Below are 20,790 nucleotides of genomic sequence, written 5' to 3' on the forward strand. Positions count from 1 at the left end.
GTTTGGTAGAGTGGGATTGTATACAATGGGAGGGGGTTTGGTAGAGTGGGATTGTATACAATGGGAAGGGGTTTGGTACAGTGGCATTGTATACAATGGGAGGGGGTTTGGTACAGTGGGAATGTGTACAATGGGAAGGGTTTGGTGCAGTGGGATTATATACAATGGGAAGGGATTTGGTACAGTGGGATCATATACAATGGGAAGGGTTTTGGTACAGTGGGATTGTATACACTAGGAAGGGTTTTGGTATAACATCATTCAATATAATGGGACTGAATTGAAGGTGGAGTGTAATTCTGTATAATAGGAGAGGGCTTTGTACAATGTAATTTAATACAACATCTTGTATTGATATAGTGCCTTTAATGTAGTAAATCATTACAAGACACTTCACAGAAGTATTTCAAACAAAATTTGACACCGAGCCACATAAGGAGATATCAGGGCAGATGACCAAAAGATTGGTCAAAGAAGTTCACAGAAATCACAGAAACCCCACAGTGCAGATAGAGGCCATTTCGGCTCTACCAACCAAAAAGTTGGTTTTAAGGAGTGTTTAAAAGGAGGAGAGAGAGCTGGAGATGCGGAGAGGTTTAGGGAAGGAATTCCAGAGCTTGGGGCCTAGGCAACAGAAGGCTCAAGAGGCCATAACTGGAGAAGAGCAGATTTGTGGGGCTGAAGGAGATTACAGAGATAGGAAAGGATGAGGCCATGGAGGGATTAGAAAACAAGCATGAGAATTTTAAAATCGAGGCAATGTTTAACCGGGAGCCAATGTAGGTCAGCGAGCACAGGAGTGACGGGTGAATGGGACATGAATCAGGATACGGGCAGCAGAGTTTTGGATGACCTACAATACAGTGGGAGGTGGTTATATTACAGCGGAATTCCATACAATGGCAGGAGGGTGTACAGGGAATTCCATACAATGGGAGGAGGGTGTACAGGGAATTCCATACAATGGGAGCAGGGTGTACAGGGAATTCCGTACAATGGGAGGAGGGTGTACAGGGAATTCCGTACAATGGGAGGAGGGTGTACAGGGAATTCCGTACAATGGGAGGAGGGTGTACAGGGAATTCCATACAATGGGAGGAGGGTGTACAGAGAATTCCATACAATGGCACGAGGGTGTACAGGGAATTCCATACAATGGGAGGAGGGTGTACAGGGAATTCCATACAATGGGAGCAGGGTGTACAGGGAATTCCGTACAATGGGAGGAGGGTGTACAGGGAATTCCGTACAATGGGAGGAGGGTGTACAGGGAATTCCGTACAATGGGAGGAGGGTGTACAGAGAATTCCATACAATGGGAGGAGGGTGTACAGGGAATTCCGTACAATGGGAGGAGGGTGTACAGGGAATTCCATACAATGGGAGGAGGGTGTACAGGGAATTCCATACAATGGCAGGAGGGTGTACAGGGAATGCCATACAATGGGGGGGAGGGTGTACAGGGAATTCCATACAATGGGAGAAGGGTGTGCAGGGAATTCCATACACTGGGAGCAGGGTGTACAGGGAATTCCATATAATGGGAGGAGGGTGTACAGGGAATTCGATACAATGGGAGGAGGGTGTACAGGGAATTCCACACAATGGGAGGAGGGTGTACAGGGAATTCCACACAATGGGAGGAGGGTGTACAGGGAATTCCATACAATGGGAGGACGGTGTACAGGGAATTCCATACAATGGGAGGAGGGTGTACAGGGAATTCCATACAATGGGAGGAGGGTGTACAGGGAATTCCATACAATGGGAGCAGGGTGTACAGGGAATTCCATACAATGGGAGCAGGGTCTACAGGGAATTCCATACAATGGGAGCAGGGTGTACAGGGAATTCCATACAATGGGAGCAGGGTGTACAGGGAATTCCGTACAATGGGAGGAGGGTGTACAGGGATTTCCATACAATGGGAGGAGGGTGCACAGGGAATTCCATACAATGGGAGGAGGGTGTACAGGGATTTCCATACAATGGGAGGAGGGTGTACAGGGAATTCCGTACAATGGGAGGGGGGTGTACAGGGAATTCCGAACAATGGGAGGAGGGTGTACAGGGAATTCTATACAATGGGAGGAGGATGTACAGGGAATTCCATACAATGGGAGGAGGGTGTACAGGGAATTCCATACAATGGGAGGAGGGTGTACAGGAAATTCCATACAATGGGAGCAGGGTGTACAGGGAATTCTATACAATGGGAGGAGGGTGTACAGGGAATTATATACAACGGGAAGAGGGTGTACAGTGAATTCCATACAATGGGAGGAGGCTCTACATGGAATTCCATACAATGGGAGCAGGGTGTACAGGGAATTCCATACAATGGGAGTAGGGTGTACAGGGATTTCCATACAATGGGAGGAGGGTGTACAGGGAATTCCATACAATGGGAGCAGGGTGTAGAGGGAATTCCATACACTGGGAGGAGGGTGTACAGGGAATTCCATACAATGGGAGGAGGGTGTACAGGGAATTCTGTACAATGGGAGGAGGGTGTACAGGGAATTCTATACAATGGGAGGAGGGTGTACAGGGAATTCCATACAATGGGAGGAGGGTGTACAGGGAATTCCATACAATGGGAGGAGGGTGTACAGGGAATTCCATACATTGGGAGGAGGGTGTGCAGGGAATTCCATACAATGGGAGGAGGGTGTACAGGGAATTCCATACAATGGGAGGAGGGTGGACAGGGAATTCCATACAATGGGAGAAGGGTGTACAGGGAATTCCATACAATGGGAGGAGGGTGCACAGGGAATTCCATACAATGGGAGCAGGGTGTACAGGGAATTCTGTACAATGGGGGGAGGGAGTACAGGGAATTCTGTACAATGGGAGGAGGGTGTTCAGGGAATTCCATACAATGGGAGGAGGGTGTACAGGAAATTCCATACAATGGGAGCAGGGTGTACAGGGAATTCCATACAATGGGAGGAGGCTGTACAGGGAATTCCATACAATGGGAGCAGGTTGTACAGGGAATTCCATACAATGGGAGGAGGCTGTACAGGGAATTCCATAAAATGGGAGCAGGGTGTACAGGGAATTCCGTACAATGGGAGGAGGGTGTACAGAGAATTCCGTACAATGGGAGGAGGGTGTACAGGGAATTCCGTACAATGGGAGGAGGGTGTACAGGGAATTCCATACAATGGGAGGAGGGTGTACAGGGAATTTCATACAATGGGAGGAAGGTGTACAGGGAATTCCATACAATGGGAGGAGGGTGTACAGGGAATTCCATACAATGGGAGCAGGGTGTACAGGGAATTCCATACAATGGGAGGAGGGTGTACAGGGAATTCCATACAATGGGAGCAGGGTGTACAGGGAATTCCATACAATGGGAGCAGGGTGTACAGGGAATTCCATACAATGGGAGCAGGGTGTACAGGGAATTCCATACAATGGGAGCAGGGTGTACAGGGAATTCCGTACAATGGGAGGAGGGTGTACAGGGAATTCCGTACAATGGGAGGAGGGTGTACAGGGAATTCCATACAATGGGAGGAGGGTGTACAGGGATTTCCATACAATGGGAGGAGGGTGTACAGGGAATTCCGTACAATGGGAGGGGGGTGTACAGGGAATTCCGTACAATGGGAGGAGGGTGTACAGGGAATTCCATACAATGGGAGGAGGGTGTACAGGGAATTCCGTACAATGGGAGGTGGGTGTACAGGGAATTCCGTACAATGGGAAGAGGGTGTACAGGGAATTCCATGCAATGGGAGGAGGGTGTACAGGGAATTCTGTACAATGGGAGGAGGCTGTACAGGGAATGCCATACAATGGGAGGAGGGTGTACAGGGAATTCCATAGAATGGGAGGAGGGTGTACAGGGAATTCCATACAATGGCAGGAGGGTGTACAGGGAATTCCATACAATTGGAGGAGGGGGTTCCGGGAATTCCATACAATGGGAGGAGGGTGTACAGGGAATTCCACACAATGGGAAGAGGCTGTACAGGGAATTCCATACAATGGGAGGAGGGTGTACAGGGAATTCCATACAATGGGAGGAGGTTGTACAGGGTATTCTATACAATGGGAGGAGGGTGTACAGGGAATTCTCTACAATGGGAGGAGGGTGTACAGGGAATTCCAATCAATGGGAGGAGGGTGTACAGGGAATTCCATACAATGGGAGGAGGGTGTACAGGGAATTCCAATCAATGGGAGGAGGGTGTACAGGGAATTCCATACAATGGGAGGAGGGTGTACAGGGAATTCCAATCAATGGGAGGAGGGTGTACAGGGAATTCCATACAATGGGAGGAGGGTGTACAGGGAATTCTGTACAGTGGGAGGAGGGTGTACAGGGAATTGAATACAATGGAAGGAGGGTGTACAGGGAATTCCATACAATGGGAGTAGGGTGTACAGTGAATTCCATACAATGGGAGGAGGGTGTACAGGGAATTCCGTACAATGGGAGGAGGGTGTACAGAGAATTCTATACAATGGGAGGAGGGTGTACAGGGAATTCCGTACAATGGGAGGAGGGTGTACAGGGAATTCCATACAATGGGAGGAGGGTGTACAGGGAATTTCTTACAATGGGAGGAAGGTGTACAGGGAATTCCATACAATGGGAGGAGGGTGTACAGGGAATTCCATACAATGGGAGCAGGGTGTACAGGGAATTCCATACAATGGGAGGAGGGTGTACAGGGAATTCCATACAATGGGAGCAGGGTGTACAGGGAATTCCATACAATGGGAGCAGGGTGTACAGGGAATTCTATACAATGGGAGGAGGGTGCACAGGGAATTCCGTACAATGGGAGGAGGGGGTACAGGGAATTCCATACAATGGGAGGAGGGTGTACAGGGAATTCCATACAATGGGAGGACGGTGTACAGGGAATTCCATGCAATGGGAGGAGGCTGTACAGGGAATTCCATACAATGGGTAGGAGGGTGTACAGGGAATTCCATACAATGGGAGGAGGCTGTAGAGGGAATTCCATATAATGGGAGGAGGCTGTACAGGGAATTCCATACAATGGGAGGAGGGTGTACAGGGAATTCCATACAATGGGAGGAGGGTGTACAGGGAATTCTATACAATGGGAGGAGGGTGTACAGGGAATTCCATACAATGGGAGGAGGGTGTACAGGGAATTATATACAATGGGAGGAGGGTGTACAGGGAATTCTGTACAATGGGAGGAGGCTGTGCAGGGAATTCCATACAATGGGAGGAGGGTGTACAGGGAATTCCATACAATGGGAGCAGGGTGTACAGGGAATTCCGTACAATGGGAGGAGGGTGTACAGGGAATTCCGTACAATGGGAGGAGGGTGTACAGGGAATTCCGTACAATGGGAGGAGGGTGTACAGAGAATTCCATACAATGGGAGGAGGGTGTACAGGGAATTCCATACAATGGGAGGAGGGTGTACAGGGAATTCCATACAATGGCAGGAGGGTGTACAGGGAATGCCATACAATGGGGGGGAGGGTGTACAGGGAATTCCATACAATGGGAGAAGGGTGTGCAGGGAATTCCATACACTGGGAGCAGGGTGTACAGGGAATTCCATATAATGGGAGGAGGGTGTACAGGGAATTCGATACAATGGGAGGAGGGTGTACAGGGAATTCCACACAATGGGAGGAGGGTGTACAGGGAATTCCACACAATGGGAGGAGGGTGTACAGGGAATTCCATACAATGGGAGGAGGGTGTACAGGGAATTCCATACAATGGGAGCAGGGTGTACAGGGAATTCCGTACAATGGGAGCAGGGTGTACAGGGAATTCCGTACAATGGGAGGAGGGTGTACAGGGATTTCCATACAATGGGAGGAGGGTGCACAGGGAATTCCATACAATGGGAGGAGGGTGTACAGGGATTTCCATACAATGGGAGGAGGGTGTACAGGGAATTCCGTACAATGGGAGGGGGGTGTACAGGGAATTCCGAACAATGGGAGGAGGGTGTACAGGGAATTCTATACAATGGGAGGAGGATGTACAGGGAATTCCATACAATGGGAGGAGGGTGTACAGGGAATTCCATACAATGGGAGGAGGGTGTACAGGAAATTCCATACAATGGGAGCAGGGTGTACAGGGAATTCTATACAATGGGAGGAGGGTGTACAGGGAATTATATACAACGGGAAGAGGGTGTACAGTGAATTCCATACAATGGGAGGAGGCTCTACATGGAATTCCATACAATGGGAGCAGGGTGTACAGGGAATTCCATACAATGGGAGTAGGGTGTACAGGGATTTCCATACAATGGGAGGAGGGTGTACAGGGAATTCCATACAATGGGAGCAGGGTGTAGAGGGAATTCCATACACTGGGAGGAGGGTGTACAGGGAATTCCATACAATGGGAGGAGGGTGTACAGGGAATTCTGTACAATGGGAGGAGGGTGTACAGGGAATTCTATACAATGGGAGGAGGGTGTACAGGGAATTCCATACAATGGGAGGAGGGTGTACAGGGAATTCCATACAATGGGAGGAGGGTGTACAGGGAATTCCATACATTGGGAGGAGGGTGTGCAGGGAATTCCATACAATGGGAGGAGGGTGTACAGGGAATTCCATACAATGGGAGGAGGGTGGACAGGGAATTCCATACAATGGGAGAAGGGTGTACAGGGAATTCCATACAATGGGAGGAGGGTGCACAGGGAATTCCATACAATGGGAGCAGGGTGTACAGGGAATTCTGTACAATGGGGGGAGGGAGTACAGGGAATTCTGTACAATGGGAGGAGGGTGTTCAGGGAATTCCATACAATGGGAGGAGGGTGTACAGGAAATTCCATACAATGGGAGCAGGGTGTACAGGGAATTCCATACAATGGGAGGAGGCTGTACAGGGAATTCCATACAATGGGAGCAGGTTGTACAGGGAATTCCATACAATGGGAGGAGGCTGTACAGGGAATTCCATAAAATGGGAGCAGGGTGTACAGGGAATTCCGTACAATGGGAGGAGGGTGTACAGAGAATTCCGTACAATGGGAGGAGGGTGTACAGGGAATTCCGTACAATGGGAGGAGGGTGTACAGGGAATTCCATACAATGGGAGGAGGGTGTACAGGGAATTTCATACAATGGGAGGAAGGTGTACAGGGAATTCCATACAATGGGAGGAGGGTGTACAGGGAATTCCATACAATGGGAGCAGGGTGTACAGGGAATTCCATACAATGGGAGGAGGGTGTACAGGGAATTCCATACAATGGGAGCAGGGTGTACAGGGAATTCCATACAATGGGAGCAGGGTGTACAGGGAATTCCATACAATGGGAGCAGGGTGTACAGGGAATTCCATACAATGGGAGCAGGGTGTACAGGGAATTCCGTACAATGGGAGGAGGGTGTACAGGGAATTCCATACAATGGGAGGAGGGTGTACAGGGAATTCCATACAATGGGAGGAGGGTGTACAGGGAATTCCATACAATGGGAGGAGGGTGTACAGGGATTTCCATACAATGGGAGGAGGGTGTACAGGGAATTCCGTACAATGGGAGGGGGGTGTACAGGGAATTCCGTACAATGGGAGGAGGGTGTACAGGGAATTCCATACAATGGGAGGAGGGTGTACAGGGAATTCCGTACAATGGGAGGTGGGTGTACAGGGAATTCCGTACAATGGGAAGAGGGTGTACAGGGAATTCCATGCAATGGGAGGAGGGTGTACAGGGAATTCTGTACAATGGGAGGAGGCTGTACAGGGAATGCCATACAATGGGAGGAGGGTGTACAGGGAATTCCATAGAATGGGAGGAGGGTGTACAGGGAATTCCATACAATGGCAGGAGGGTGTACAGGGAATTCCATACAATTGGAGGAGGGGGTTCCGGGAATTCCATACAATGGGAGGAGGGTGTACAGGGAATTCCACACAATGGGAAGAGGCTGTACAGGGAATTCCATACAATGGGAGGAGGGTGTACAGGGAATTCCATACAATGGGAGGAGGTTGTACAGGGTATTCTATACAATGGGAGGAGGGTGTACAGGGAATTCTCTACAATGGGAGGAGGCTGTACAGGGAATTCCATACAATGGGAGGAGGGTGTACAGGGAATTCCAATCAATGGGAGGAGGGTGTACAGGGAATTCCATACAATGGGAGGAGGGTGTACAGGGAATTCTGTACAGTGGGAGGAGGGTGTACAGGGAATTGAATACAATGGAAGGAGGGTGTACAGGGAATTCCATACAATGGGAGTAGGGTGTACAGTGAATTCCATACAATGGGAGGAGGGTGTACAGGGAATTCCGTACAATGGGAGGAGGGTGTACAGAGAATTCTATACAATGGGAGGAGGGTGTACAGGGAATTCCGTACAATGGGAGGAGGGTGTACAGGGAATTCCATACAATGGGAGGAGGGTGTACAGGGAATTTCTTACAATGGGAGGAAGGTGTACAGGGAATTCCATACAATGGGAGGAGGGTGTACAGGGAATTCCATACAATGGGAGCAGGGTGTACAGGGAATTCCATACAATGGGAGGAGGGTGTACAGGGAATTCCATACAATGGGAGCAGGGTGTACAGGGAATTCCATACAATGGGAGCAGGGTGTACAGGGAATTCTATACAATGGGAGGAGGGTGCACAGGGAATTCCGTACAATGGGAGGAGGGGGTACAGGGAATTCCATACAATGGGAGGAGGGTGTACAGGGAATTCCATACAATGGGAGGACGGTGTACAGGGAATTCCATGCAATGGGAGGAGGCTGTACAGGGAATTCCATACAATGGGTAGGAGGGTGTACAGGGAATTCCATACAATGGGAGGAGGCTGTAGAGGGAATTCCATATAATGGGAGGAGGCTGTACAGGGAATTCCATACAATGGGAGGAGGGTGTACAGGGAATTCCATACAATGGGAGGAGGGTGTACAGGGAATTCTATACAATGGGAGGAGGGTGTATAGGGAATTCCATACAATGGGAGGAGGGTGTACAGGGAATTATATACAATGGGAGGAGGGTGTACAGGGAATTCTGTACAATGGGAGGAGGCTGTGCAGGGAATTCCATACAATGGGAGGAGGGTGTACAGGGAATTCCAGTCAATGGGAGGAGGGTGTACAGGGAATTCCATACAATGGGAGGAGGGTGTACAGGGAATTTCTTACAATGGGAGGAGGGTGTTCAGGGAATTCCATACAATGGGAGGAGGGTGTACAGGGAATTCTGTACAATGGGAGGAGGGTGTACAGGGAATTCCATACAATGGGAGGAGGGTGTACAGGGAATTCCATACAATGGGAGGACGGTGTACAGGGAATTCCATGCAATGGGAGGAGGCTGTACAGGGAATTCCATACAATGGGTAGGAGGGTGTACAGGGAATTCCATACAATGGGAGGAGGCTGTAGAGGGAATTCCATATAATGGGAGGAGGCTGTACAGGGAATTCCATACAATGGGAGGAGGGTGTACAGGGAATTCCATACAATGGGAGGAGGGTGTACAGGGAATTATATACAATGGGAGGAGGGTGTACAGGGAATTCCATACAATGGGAGGAGGGTGTACAGGGAATTCCATACAATGGGAGGAGGGTGTACAGGGAATTCTATACAATGGGAGGAGGGTGTACAGGGAATTATATACAATGGGAGGAGGGTGTACAGGGAATTCCAGTCAATGGGAGGAGGGTGTACAGGGAATTCCATACAATGGGAGGAGGGTGTACAGGGAATTTCTTACAATGGGAGGAGGGTGTTCAGGGAATTCCATACAATGGGAGGAGGGTGTACAGGGAATTCTATACAATGGGAGGAGGGTGTACAGGGAATTCCATACAATGGGAGGAGGCTGTGCAGGGAATTCCATACAATGGGAGGAGGGTGTACAGGGAATTCCATACAATGGGAGGAGGCTGTGCAGGGAATTCCATACAATGGGAGGAGGGTGTACAGGGAATTCCAGTCAATGGGAGGAGGGTGTACAGGGAATTCCATACAATGGGAGGAGGGTGTACAGGGAATTCCATACAATGGGAGGAGGGTGTACAGGGAATTCCAGTCAATGGGAGGAGGGTGTACAGGGAATTCCATACAATGGGAGGAGGCTGTGCAGGGAATTCCATACAATGGGAGGAGGGTGTACAGGGAATTCCAGTCAATGGGAGGAGGGTGTACAGGGAATTCCATACAATGGGAGCAGGGTGTACAGGGAATTCTATACAATGGGAGGAGGGTGTACAGGGAATTCCATACAATGGGAGGAGGCTGTGCAGGGAATTCCATACAATGGGAGGAGGGTGTACAGGGAATTCCAGTCAATGGGAGGAGGGTGTACAGGGAATTTCTTACAATGGGAGGAGGGTGTACAGGGAATTCCATACAATGGGAGGAGGGTGTACAGGGAATTCTGTACAATGGGAGGAGGGTGTACAGGGAATTCCATACAATGGGAGGAGGGTGTACAGGGAATTCCATACAATGGGAGGAGGCTGTGCAGGGAATTCCATACAATGGGAGGAGGGTGTACAGGGAATTCCATACAATGGGAGGAGGGTGTACAGGGAATTTCTTACAATGGGAGGAGGGTGTTCAGGGAATTCCATACAATGGGAGGAGGGTGTACAGGGAATTCTGTACAATGGGAGGAGGGTGTACAGGGAATTCCATACAATGGGAGGAGGGTGCACAGGGAATTCCATACAATGGGAGGAGGGTGTACAGGGAATTCCAAACAATGGGAGGAGGCTGTACAGGGAATTCCATACAATGGGAGGAGGGTGTACAGGGAATTCCATACAATGGGAGCAGGTTGTACAGGGAATTCCATACAATGGGAGGAGGCTGTACAGGGAATTCCATACAATGGGAGCAGGGTGTACAGGGAATTCCGTACAATGGGAGGAGGGTGTACAGAGAATTCCATACAATGGGAGGAGGGTGTACAGGGAATTCCGTACAATGGGAGGAGGGTGTACAGGGAATTCCATACAATGGGAGGAGGGTGTACAGGGAATTTCATACAATGGGAGGAAGGTGTACAGGGAATTCCATACAATGGGAGGAGGGTGTACAGGGAATTCCATACAATGGGAGCAGGGTGTACAGGGAATTCCATACAATGGGAGGAGGGTGTACAGGGAATTCCATACAATGGGAGCAGGGTGTACAGGGAATTCCATACAATGGGAGCAGGGTGTACAGGGAATTCCATACAATGGGAGGAGGGTGTACAGGGAATTCCGTACAATGGGAGCAGGGTGTACAGGGAATTCCATACAATGGGAGCAGGGTGTACAGGGAATTCCATACAATGTGAAAGAATGAGAGGGGTTTGTTACAATGGAAGGAGGTTTGGTACGGTGGAATTCTCTAGAATAGGAGGGGCTTGGTGTGAAATTCTATACACTATGATGGGCTTCTATATAATGGCAGAGGGATTGTTAAAGTGTAATTCTACACAATGAGGATGCTTGATACTGTAGAATCATATGAAATATGATGGGGATTGGTGTAGTGCAATATTATTCAATGGGAGGGGCGCTGATGTGGTGGAATTCTACACAATGCGAAGGGGCTTTGTACAGTGTAATACTGCACAGTGGGGATGGAGTTTAGTACAGTGTAATTCTGCACAATGCGAAGGGGCTTTGTACAGTGTAATTCTGCACAGTGGGGAGGGGCTTTGTACAGTGTAATTCTGCACAGTGGGGAGGGGCTTTGTACAGTGTAATTCTGCACAGTGGGGAGGGGCTTTGTACAGTGTAATTCTGCACAGTGGGGAGGGGCTTTGTACAGTGTAATTCTGCACAATGCGAAGGGGCTTTGTACAGTGTAATTCTGCACAGTGGGGAGGGGCTTTGTACAGTGTAATTCTGCACAGTGGGGAGGGGCTTTGTACAGTGTAATTCTGCACAGTGGGGAGGGGCTTTGTACAGTGTAATTCTGCACAATGCGAAGGGGCTTTGTACAGTGTAATTCTGCACAGTGGGGAGGGGCTTTGTACAGTGTAATTCTGCAGTGGGGAGGGGCTTTGTACAGTGTAATTCTGCACAGTCGGGAGGGGCTTTGTACAGTGTAATTCTGCACAGTGGGGAGGGGCTTTGTACAGTGTAATTCTGCACAGTGGGGAGGGGCTTTGTACAGTGTGATTCTGCACAGTGTGGAGGGGCTTTTTACAGTGTAATTCTGCACAATGCGAAGGGGCTTTGTACAGTGTAATTCTGCACAGTGGGGAGGGGCTTTGTACAGTGTAATTCTGCACAGTGGGGAGGGGCTTTGTACAGTGTAATTCTGCACAGTGGGGAGGGGCTTTGTACAGTGTAATTCTGCACAGTGGGGAAGGAGTTTGGTACAGTGTAAATCTGTAATTTTATACAGTGTGTGGTGAGTGTGCTCCAGTGGCACTTTATATGTGGGACAGAAGCTTGGCATGGTGGAATTTTATATAATCGGAGGGGATTTGTTATAATGGAATGTATCTTTGATAAAATTCAATGATCAGTTGTTTATTTACCTTTCCTGAGTTGTGTGTGTACCAACATTATGTGTGTTTGACTTGGCAAAGGTCAGCTGATATTGAAGATAAACAGTGTTGGGAAGGTTTTCTCTACATGTAGTGAAATGATAAACACATCCTGGTTGAATGGTTTACCGTTTTGTTTGACTAATGACAGAGGATCCTCCCCCTCATTCCATAAGAGCCCAAATAATATGATTAAACACACCAAGCCCACTGTAATGCTTTGCAAGGAGGTATTTTTGAACAGTTACAAAAGCCAGATTCTCTTTTCGGGGCAGCACTATCATTTTGGAGAGGAGAAGTGAATCTCGGAATAAAAACTAAAACTGCTGGAAACACACAGCAAGTCTGTCAGTGCTTGGAAAGAGAAGACAGGTTCATGTTTCAGGTGAAACCCTTTGTCAGATGTGAATTTCTTGGTTCTGGAACAGCTGGATGTATTTTTTGTCATCAGCCCTTCATGACGGTGCAACATGTGTCCGAGTGTCTGAATCCCAAAATACACCCAGATGTTGCACGTGATGTCATCAGGTTGTTAGAGACAACCTTGACTGAGTGACATTCCACAGGGCAACGGTGTCCAGCCGAAGGCCTTTATTTGAAACATACGAACATACGAATTAGGAGCAGGAATCGGCCACTCGGCCCCTCGAGCCTGCTCCGCCATTCAGTAAGATCATGGCTGATCTGATTACTCCACATTCCCACCTACCCCCGATAACCTTTCACCCCCTTGCTTACCAAGAATCTATCTACCTCTGCCTTAAAAATATTCAAAGACTCTGCTTCCACCGCCCTCTGAGGAAGAGAGTTCCAAAGACTCACGAGCCTCTGTGAGAAAAATTTCTCCTCATCTCTGTCTTAAATGGGCGACCCCTTATTTTTAAACAGTGACCCCTAGTTCTAGATTCTCCTACAAGAGGAAACATCCTCTCCACATCCACCCTGTCCAGACCCCTCAGGATCTTCTGTTTCAATCAAGTCACCTCTTACTCTTCTAAACTCCAGCGGATACAAGCCTAGCCTGTCCAACCTTTCCTCATAAGACAACCCACCCATTCCAGGTATTAGTCTGCACCTTAAAACACATCTTTATTCTCAAGATAGTGGTGAACTTTCATTTCCACCAGCACCAAAGGCGACGGTGAAAAGCCAGCTCCAGCACGGCAGGAAACAGCTGTGGACTCTCCTCAGCTATGTTGCTATGCACCTTTGCCTAATTTCTGGCCAGGCACAGCCTGGTGCAAAACGACCACTATACTGATACCCAGATGTGGTGGCTGGGGGTGAGATTATGGTCGAGCAGATGCTGCAACATGGACATCTGTCATGCGCTCTTTTCCCTCTTTCTTATTTTCAGTTAAAGTGATAGTTGGCCCAGAGTTTCCTGGAAACTTGTGCCGTTGGAATGGTGCATCTAAGGTGTCGGGTTTGTTTTCCGGCGCAAAATGCAGGGAAATGACAGCGTAAGTGAGTTACGCCTCTATTCACGCTACGCCGAATGAGCTGCCGATTACGAATGGTGAGGTGACTCCAGCGTGCACTGCGTCAGGACCCACTCTGCTGAGGAGAACCGCGTAGAAGCAGTCAGCCGTGCTTCAGCTTGAGGAAGGGCAATGGAGAAAAGGAAGAGAATCACAGTCCAAGAAATAGCTGCCTCACACGACAAACAGCAACTCTGTTCTACTTGAATACCAAGAGCAGAAGTGCCAGAATGTACAGACACTGCGCTTCAGATTCTGAAATGCAATAACACTTTAGAACAAGCAACGCAATCGTAAAAAATCAGCAGCATTCTGCTCGTTTCCATTACGCCCAGGTATGGCGCTTGAAGCTCTCCGGCAAGTCACAACATCTACTTGCGTCTTGCTCTCGGTTGCTGCGGGTGTGCGCACCCATCATCTGTACCAGAGACCTGGCAGCAAACAAGCATCTCAAAACTTCATATTCTTGCATTTGCTGTTTAGATTTACAGTCCAGTCTCCAGTGGATTCTGCAAGGTGGACCCAACTCGCCACCCATGTCTGAGGACATTTGATTGGTCGTCGCCGACAAATAGCAGGCCTCCACGGTGAAACATCAGTAAGGCGACTGGATTTTGTTACTCAGGATCATACAGCTGGATGCCATAGTCGTGTCTTCACAATGAAGAGATGAAACAAGTCAACAAGATTAAAGAGTGTGAAGTCTTTTTTTTTGCTTCTCGAGTTAAATCCTTCAACTAAGGCTCTTTAAATAATACCTAGTGCAAGAACACAACTGCCGTTCCACTTCTCCGCTGCAGGCTTTGCTCACAGCCCCTCCTCCGATCTGGCGCTGAGCAGGCAGTCTCTCATTTCGGCACTCTCCTGTAGGCTACTGGGATGTTCCGAGCTCAAGGTGCTTCCTGCCCTGGAGCGGTAAGGGGGCAGCTCAGGATGACCTCTGATCTCTGTTTCTGAGAGGTATGGTGGAGGTGGGAGGTCAAACCATGGTGGTCTGCTGGGAAAATGAGAGGAAACTGAGTACAGGCACACACAGACCGCTAATGTAGAATTTTGAAGCTCTGGGGATTTCCGATAAGCACTTGATGGCCTTCCCGCCAATCCAGTGAACACTCAAGGGCAGTTTGAACTGGTGTCCACCATTCATGTGCATTTGCGCTCATGAATTGTATTTAGCACTGATACCACTTAACCCTCTGAGCGCCGCACTGATGTTTCTGCAACTCATTCCAAAATAAGAGGTTCCGGGGGATTGGGGGTTGAACTTCCTCCGAGCTTCTCCAGCTCCACTGCCGTAATCGCCGCGGGATCCCTGGTTATGTACATGTTCCCCGAAGTTACGGCGGCGTGGGAAAATCTCTGAGGAAATTTCCACTCCCCCCACCACCGCATATCTCAGAATAAACAGAAAATCTCACTAACAGTGCCCATTAAAGAGAGAGTCCCACTATCACGGTCCCATTAACCAGACAATCTCACTAACAGGGCCCCATTAAAGAGAGAGTCCCACTATCTCGGTCCCATTAACCAGACAGTCTCACTAACAGGGCCCCATTAAAGAGAGAGTCCCACTATCACGGTCCCATTAAACAGAAGGGGCTGAATTTTAATGGGAAGGCGAGTTGGAAGTGGGGCGGGCTCCGAAGCAGTCGGGAAACCTGAGTGAACGTGTTTCCTGCAGGCCCTGCTGACTTTAACGGCAGGGCCTGATTTGAATGGGAAACCTCTGTTTCCCACCTGTAGCCAGTCAGGTGGAGAGGTTGGTTGGCTCCAGCCGGGTAGGCCTGCAGCGCTAAGCCGCAGAGAGGAGGGAGAGAGGGATCGAGTGGGGGCCGGGCCGGGAGAAGATTGGTGGGTGGGGGGGGGGGGGAGGGCGCGGCTATGGGGGTGGGTGGGGGGGGAGGGCGCGGCTATGGGGGTGGGTGGGGGGGGAGGGCGCGGCTATGGGGGTGGGTGGGAGCGGCAAGAAGATTGGGGGCCGGAGGAGGATGGAGGGGAGCGGGTCTGAAGAGGATTGGGGGCTGAAGGAGGTCGGGATGGAGGTCTTGTGGGGGGATTGGAGGCCTGGGAGGGTGATCGGAGGCCTCGTGGGGGGAGGGTGGGTTAGGTAGGGACCCTGGATCCAGGAGGTTGGTGTAAAGGCACTTACCTCCTGGATGCATCAGTCCTCGCCTTGCTGTAGCTGCCAGGTTTTACGAGGTGTGCAAAACCCAACCAGCTACAGTTAAGACAAAATGGAGGTTAAAGAAGAGGCTTCCAGCCTCATTATAATATTTATTAAATAGACGGCCCGCCTCCTGGTAGAACTCTATGGTAGAATAAATACACACAGACCCTGAACAGAGTGGACTTGATGGGCCAAATGGAGTTCTTCCCACTTTATATTCTTATCTACCTGGAGCAACTGTGCTGAAGCTTTATTTACTTTAATGAGAAATTAAAGCGGAATAATGTCACTTCAGCCCCCTCACACTGCCGAGTAAGATAAATGATCCCCACAAGCCCACGTGCATTCTGCACTTGGTAAATTAATTAATGAGCCGGCACCTCACGGTACAGTTACTTGAAAGCTGCTCATGCGTATGTTCTACATTCTGGTTAATTATAAATAAATTCTAAGAGTTAGCACTTCAGGACGTCGTGAGACTATGAAAGGCACTATGCAAATTCAAGTTCTTTCTTTTTCCTGTCTATTGACCTGTCCGAATGGCTTGATGTTCAATTTTTCTCGTAACTGACTAAGTGAAGTCAGAATGAAATTTGAATGATCTTTCATGAACACAAATTGACATCACTAGTGCAGCACCAAAGATTCAGCATCAAATTCTACTGGATAGTTTACCAATAAATTATCACTCCAGGCTGATCAGTCCCAACACACGATTCAATGAGAAACTTTCAGGATCTGCCCATAAACTACCCATTCAAAGGTCCCCTTCTGTTTCATGGCAAAACACAATTCAACAAACAGCACCACCATGCCGCCATATTTATTTTTATTCATTCTCAGTATGTGGGCGTCGCCGGCAAGGCCAGCATTTATTGCCCATCCCTAACTGCCCTTGAGAAGGTGGTGGTGAGCCGCCTTCTTGAACCGCTGAAGTCCATCCAGTGACGGTGCTTCCACAGTGCTGTTAGGGAGGGAGTTCCAGGATTTTGACCCAGCGACCTTGAAAGAACGGTGCTTTATGTCCAAGTCAGGATGGTGTGTGACTTGGAGGGGAACTTGGAGGCGGTGGTGTTCCCATGCACCTGCTGCCATTGTCCTTCCAGGCGGTGGAGGTCACGGGTTTGGGAGGTGCTGTCGAAGAAGCCTTGGCGTGTTGCTACAGTGAATCCTGTAGATATACACACTGCAACTACAGTGATGGAGGGATTGGATGCTTCAGGTGGTGGATGGGGTGCCAATAAAGGGGGCTGCTTTGTCACAAAACAATTTATTAAAAGTATCCAATGTGACGGAGACGACCCTTTATAGAGCACGAGATCTAGCCGTAACACACCCTGCTGTCAGTAACGGTTTGATTTAAGAGTTAACCAACCAAAGCATTAATTATAAGCGGTTTTGTTGGGGTAAATGGCTCCTTACCTCTGTTCTAGCACAGCCTCGGAGTATGAGGGCGGCACCTCCTCCATCGCCAGCGGTTGGTGGTACATGGAGCTGGATGTGACCTGGATGCCGTTGCTGGTGTTGTATGTGACGCTGCAGTGGTGGGTGCGGTCCAGGATGACGAGCCGCGACAGGAGCAGCGGGTGCTGCAGGCGGTGCAGGGGTGGCGTGACGTGCCCAATCAGGTTGTTCCGCTTCCGGTGGTGGTGCAGCATCATGGCAAGCAGTGCTACCAACAGGACAAAGACAACGGAGCTGCCTATGATGGCGAAGATGACACTCGGATAGTACGGGAAGTGGATATCGGATGTGACGTAATTGCGATCGCTGTCCAGACTGTCTTCTGCGAAAAGGAAAGGCTGGGGGATTATTGAGAACAATGAACACTCCAAGAGCACAAACAGAGAATCTGGAAAATTCCTGGCAGACGTGAGGCAAATGGATGTGCCGCGATATAATCTGGCAGCACAAAACAGATCGCATAGAGGAACTGAAAGCCGCTCTGGCCCCTGCTGAGTTCGCTCAAAATACTTACTTTATGGCCATTGCAATCTCCTGCTCTGATTAAAATAACAAGGGAACATGTTTACTATTACTTCACAGTCGGCAAGGGCTTTTCGTTACAACACAGATGGCATCACAGAGTCTACTAGTACCATAGTGTTGCTTACAGTAAATCGGAGGATTTTTTTTTTATAAGGACTGGACCATTATACTCTGTGACACACAATGTGTTTCTCTGCTGCTAAGAAACAGCTGTGTTTCACTGGCCTGTCTCTTTAAGGTCACATTATCTAATTCTGGTGAATAGGCAGGGAGTGAGGTCAGTTAGAGACTAATTGCTGTTAGGCATATCCTGGGGTCAATTAGACATCAATTGCTTTTGTCTGATTCTTTTTTTAAAAGCTGTACACGCTCTCTCCTTCCCACTATTTGCTAGCCTATAGTATACAGCCAGCAGCGTAATAGCTCCACTATTGTTCCTTAATTCTAACCAAATAGAACCATCAACTACATCATCCCTTTCGAGTGCTGCAACACTATCTTTGATCAATACTGCCGCCCCCTTCTTTTTTCCCTGTCCTATCCTTCCTGATTACATTGTAGCCAGGAATATTAAGTACCCATTCCTCCGCTTGTTTGAGCCAGATCTCCGTTATTGCCACTATATCATAATCCCATGTGGCTACTTTATTTACCATACCCCAGCATTTATACACATGCACTCTAAACCCATCTTAGCCTTGCATTTCCCCCCCATGTGATCCCTCCTATTTATGAACTACTTTTTACTCTAATGGTGTTTGGCTCTCCCAGTTCTCTCTGCGCCTTGTATCTCCTCTCTAATGCTTCATCCTGGAGTCCCTCCCCCTGCCGAATTAGTTTAAATCCTTCCCCACAGCACTAGTAAACCTCCCTGAGAAGACATTGGTCCCAGTTCTGTTGAGGTGCAACCCATCCACCTTGAACAGGTCTCTCCTGTGCCAGAACTGGTTCCAATGCCCCAGGAATCTGAAGCCCTCCCTCCTGCATCATTTCTCCATCCCGCGTTAACCTATCTTATCTTACTGCTCTTATACTCACTAGCACGTGGCACTGGGAGTAATCCAGAGGTTACTACCTTTGAGGTCCTGCTTTTTAACTTCCTCCCTAGCTCCTGAAACTCTGTCTGTAGGACCTCCATGCTTTTCCTACCTGTCATTGGTTCCAACATGGACCACGACTTTTGGCTTTTCCCCTTCCCCAGCAAAATGTTCTGCATCTGTTCAGTGATGTCCTTTACCCTGGCACCAGCGAGGCAACACACCATGCGGGACTCACGTCGGTGATCGCTGAAACGCTTGTATATTCCCCAACTATCGAATTCTCTAATACCACTGCATTTCTACAATTTGCTGTGACCCCCTGTACAGTCATTTGCCCCACGGTGCCGAGGATGTGCTCCAGACTGCATTTCCCCTGAGGTGCAATGTTCCCTTTAAGCGGCACGGCCAGCTCCCATGCAGCCGGCTCACCGGCTTTTAAATAGGAAAAACCGCGCGTGCGTGGTATTTTGAATGGGCCGCGCAGCCCCTTAAAGGGGCCACGCACCCAAAAAAATGAAAGGGAACATTGCCCAGGTGTCGTCACCGGAAAATCAGTTTGAGAGTGCCACAGTCCCGGAGGATTCCTGCACTGCTTGCCTCTTCCTACCCTGGCGGATGACCACCCACTTACAATCCTGCAGCTGCGGGGTGACCACCTTCTGGAACGTGCACGCCAGGAAATTCTCAGCCTCCCGTATGCCTTGCAATGACTCCAGCCGCTCCTCAAGCTCCGAAACAGATCTTAATATGGAAATATTTTCAAGAAAAGTAAAACTGCAAATATTCTCAGAGAAAATTATATTGTAGCTTTAAATATGGAAATGATCTCCCAAGTTGCTGGGCCCTGCAGAGACTTTGTTTTGTGTCCCTTGCAGTTAAATTATGTCCTTTCACGCTTCATCAAGGAAGTGAAGTCGCTTCCTTTGAAAGTCGCTCTGTGGTAAACAAAGTGTGGTTCCGCGGCCTTAATGAACACAGGGCAGCTCCAACCTAAACAAAGGCACCATTGTAACAGGACACTGACATTCCGATCTGGACTCGGGGACCATCGTGGCTCACACGACTGAAAGGAAATGTCCCGGGCCAGCTGGACCTCCAATTAGGACCCCGCCATTCTGTCGGAACGCTCCAACATCTCATGAATTTTCATTAGAGTAATTGCAGCCCAACAACAAATTAGTCATCGAGGGATGTTCAAAATGTTTGCCAAAATATTCTTTATTTTTCAAAAGCTTCCACACACTGTGCAGTAAACAAGTGGGATCAGGGACTCAAACTCTCACTCAGGCTTGTAAATACATTCACATCTCCCGGGAGTTTAGCTGCAGGGACAATTTCAGTTATCTGTGTGAAGGTTCTTTTTAAGTACAGTTCCAACATAATAAACACTGAACTCCTTGGTCATTATATTTTGTATTTGAATCAGCATTTCTCTGAACTGGGATGAGAGCAGCCTGTTGTTAAATCTTTTGACAGCTCATTAAATCCTTTACTCACAAATTCAGTCGAAACAAAAACAGGAAATACTTTGGTAACATAAACGTACAATAAAATAACGCGGCTTCTACAATACGCTGCTGTCTCTGGGTCAGATTTG

The 20,790-nt window shown here is 48.8% G+C and overlaps 1 protein-coding gene across 2 annotated transcripts in view; it reads right to left on the reverse strand.

Moving 5' to 3' along the window:
• Nucleotides 1–346: 346 nt before the first annotated feature.
• The window catches only part of ldlrad3 (low density lipoprotein receptor class A domain containing 3), a 209,834-nt gene continuing 189,390 nt past the window's right edge, over nt 347–20,790 (reverse strand). The window contains exons 5-6 of one of the 2 annotated variants that reach the window (XM_086007555.1): nt 17,587–17,950; nt 347–14,991 (exon numbers count right to left, since the gene is read on the reverse strand). In XM_086007555.1, coding sequence (XP_085863681.1) covers nt 14,805–14,991; nt 17,587–17,950 — 551 coding nt within the window. In that variant the 3' untranslated portion in view covers nt 347–14,804. Of the gene's footprint in view, nt 14,995–17,586; nt 17,951–20,790 lie in introns of both variants that reach the window. The other variant, XM_086007554.1, reaches the window with a different exon arrangement.

Source organism: Somniosus microcephalus, chromosome 15 (genome assembly GCF_052327205.1).
Source record: "Somniosus microcephalus isolate GS21.2 chromosome 15, FLI_Smic_1.0, whole genome shotgun sequence".
Lineage (NCBI taxonomy): Eukaryota > Metazoa > Chordata > Chondrichthyes > Squaliformes > Somniosidae > Somniosus > Somniosus microcephalus.